Source organism: Bison bison, unplaced genomic scaffold (genome assembly GCF_000754665.1).
Source record: "Bison bison bison isolate TAMUID 2011002044 unplaced genomic scaffold, Bison_UMD1.0 scf7180017849822, whole genome shotgun sequence".
In the NCBI taxonomy this organism is placed as follows: domain Eukaryota; kingdom Metazoa; phylum Chordata; class Mammalia; order Artiodactyla; family Bovidae; genus Bison; species Bison bison.
The window spans coordinates 9,913-10,773 of record NW_011480395.1 but is presented as its reverse complement, the minus strand read 5'-3'; the positions used below and the strand labels follow the sequence as shown (position 1 = coordinate 10,773).

The window sequence follows — 861 nt, the reverse complement described above, 5'->3', positions numbered from 1 at the left end:
TCCACAAGGTTCTCTTCACGGAGCAGCCCGAGACCTACTACAAGTGGGACAACTGGCCCCCCGAGAGCGACCGCAAGTGAGCAGGGCGGGGGCGGGCCTGGGGGCAGGTCCCTGCGCCCGCACCCCGCCGCCCTTTCCCCAGACGCACTGTGCAGGCCCCTGCGCCCTCGCGCATGCTCGGCTGGGTGGGCCCCGCCCCTCGCGTCCAGGCAGCGCGCACACGTGTCCTCTCTGCCCTCACCGGTCCCCGAGCCAGGTCACCCTCCCTGAGCTTCTGACAGGTCGCTTCCCTCTTCTGCCTCTTTGGGCCCCACCGCGGGGTCAGCATGCTCCACCCCTACCGGAGCCCCGCCCCTGTCTGAGGGCATGGCATGGGGCCGAGCTGGCCTGTGAGACCCCCGAGGCCGGGCTCCCACTCAGTCCTCCGCAGGGCTGTGGGGCCCGGTCCACATGGGCATCAGGCACAAGTGACCGTCGGGAGGGTGGGCAGTGCCCCCTCTGTGCCCAGATGAGACGAGCTGGGGCTTCCCCTGCCCTGGGGGTGGGCTCCCACGAGCCCTCCTCTGCCCGCTCTGCCCGCAGCTTCTTCCTCCGCCTCTGCTCGGAGGTGCCCATCCTGGAGGACACGCTGATGCGCATTCTAGTCATCGGGCTCTCGCGGGAGCTCCCTCTTGGCCCCGCCGACGCCATGGAGCTGGCTGACCACCTGGTGAAGCGGGCTGCAGCTGTGCAGGCTGACGGTGAGGGCCTCCCGCTGCTGGCTCCCCTCCCCGCGACCTCCCGGGCCTCCGTGTGTTCTCTGCACGGTTGAACCCGGCAGGAGTGTCTGTCCCCCGCCTCTCTGAAGGGCTGCGGGGGGGC

General features: G+C 70.7%; 1 protein-coding gene across 1 annotated transcript in view; it reads left to right on the top strand.

Annotated features, from left to right (window-relative positions):
* Window positions 1-861, top strand: part of LOC104994342 (integrator complex subunit 1-like) — a gene marked incomplete at its 5' end in the record, with an annotated part of 15,121 nt that overhangs the window by 4,380 nt on the left and 9,880 nt on the right. Inside the window, 2 exons of the mRNA XM_010847879.1 lie at window positions 1-76; window positions 583-740. Coding sequence (XP_010846181.1) covers window positions 1-76; window positions 583-740 — 234 coding nt within the window. The remainder of the gene's footprint in view (window positions 77-582; window positions 741-861) is intronic.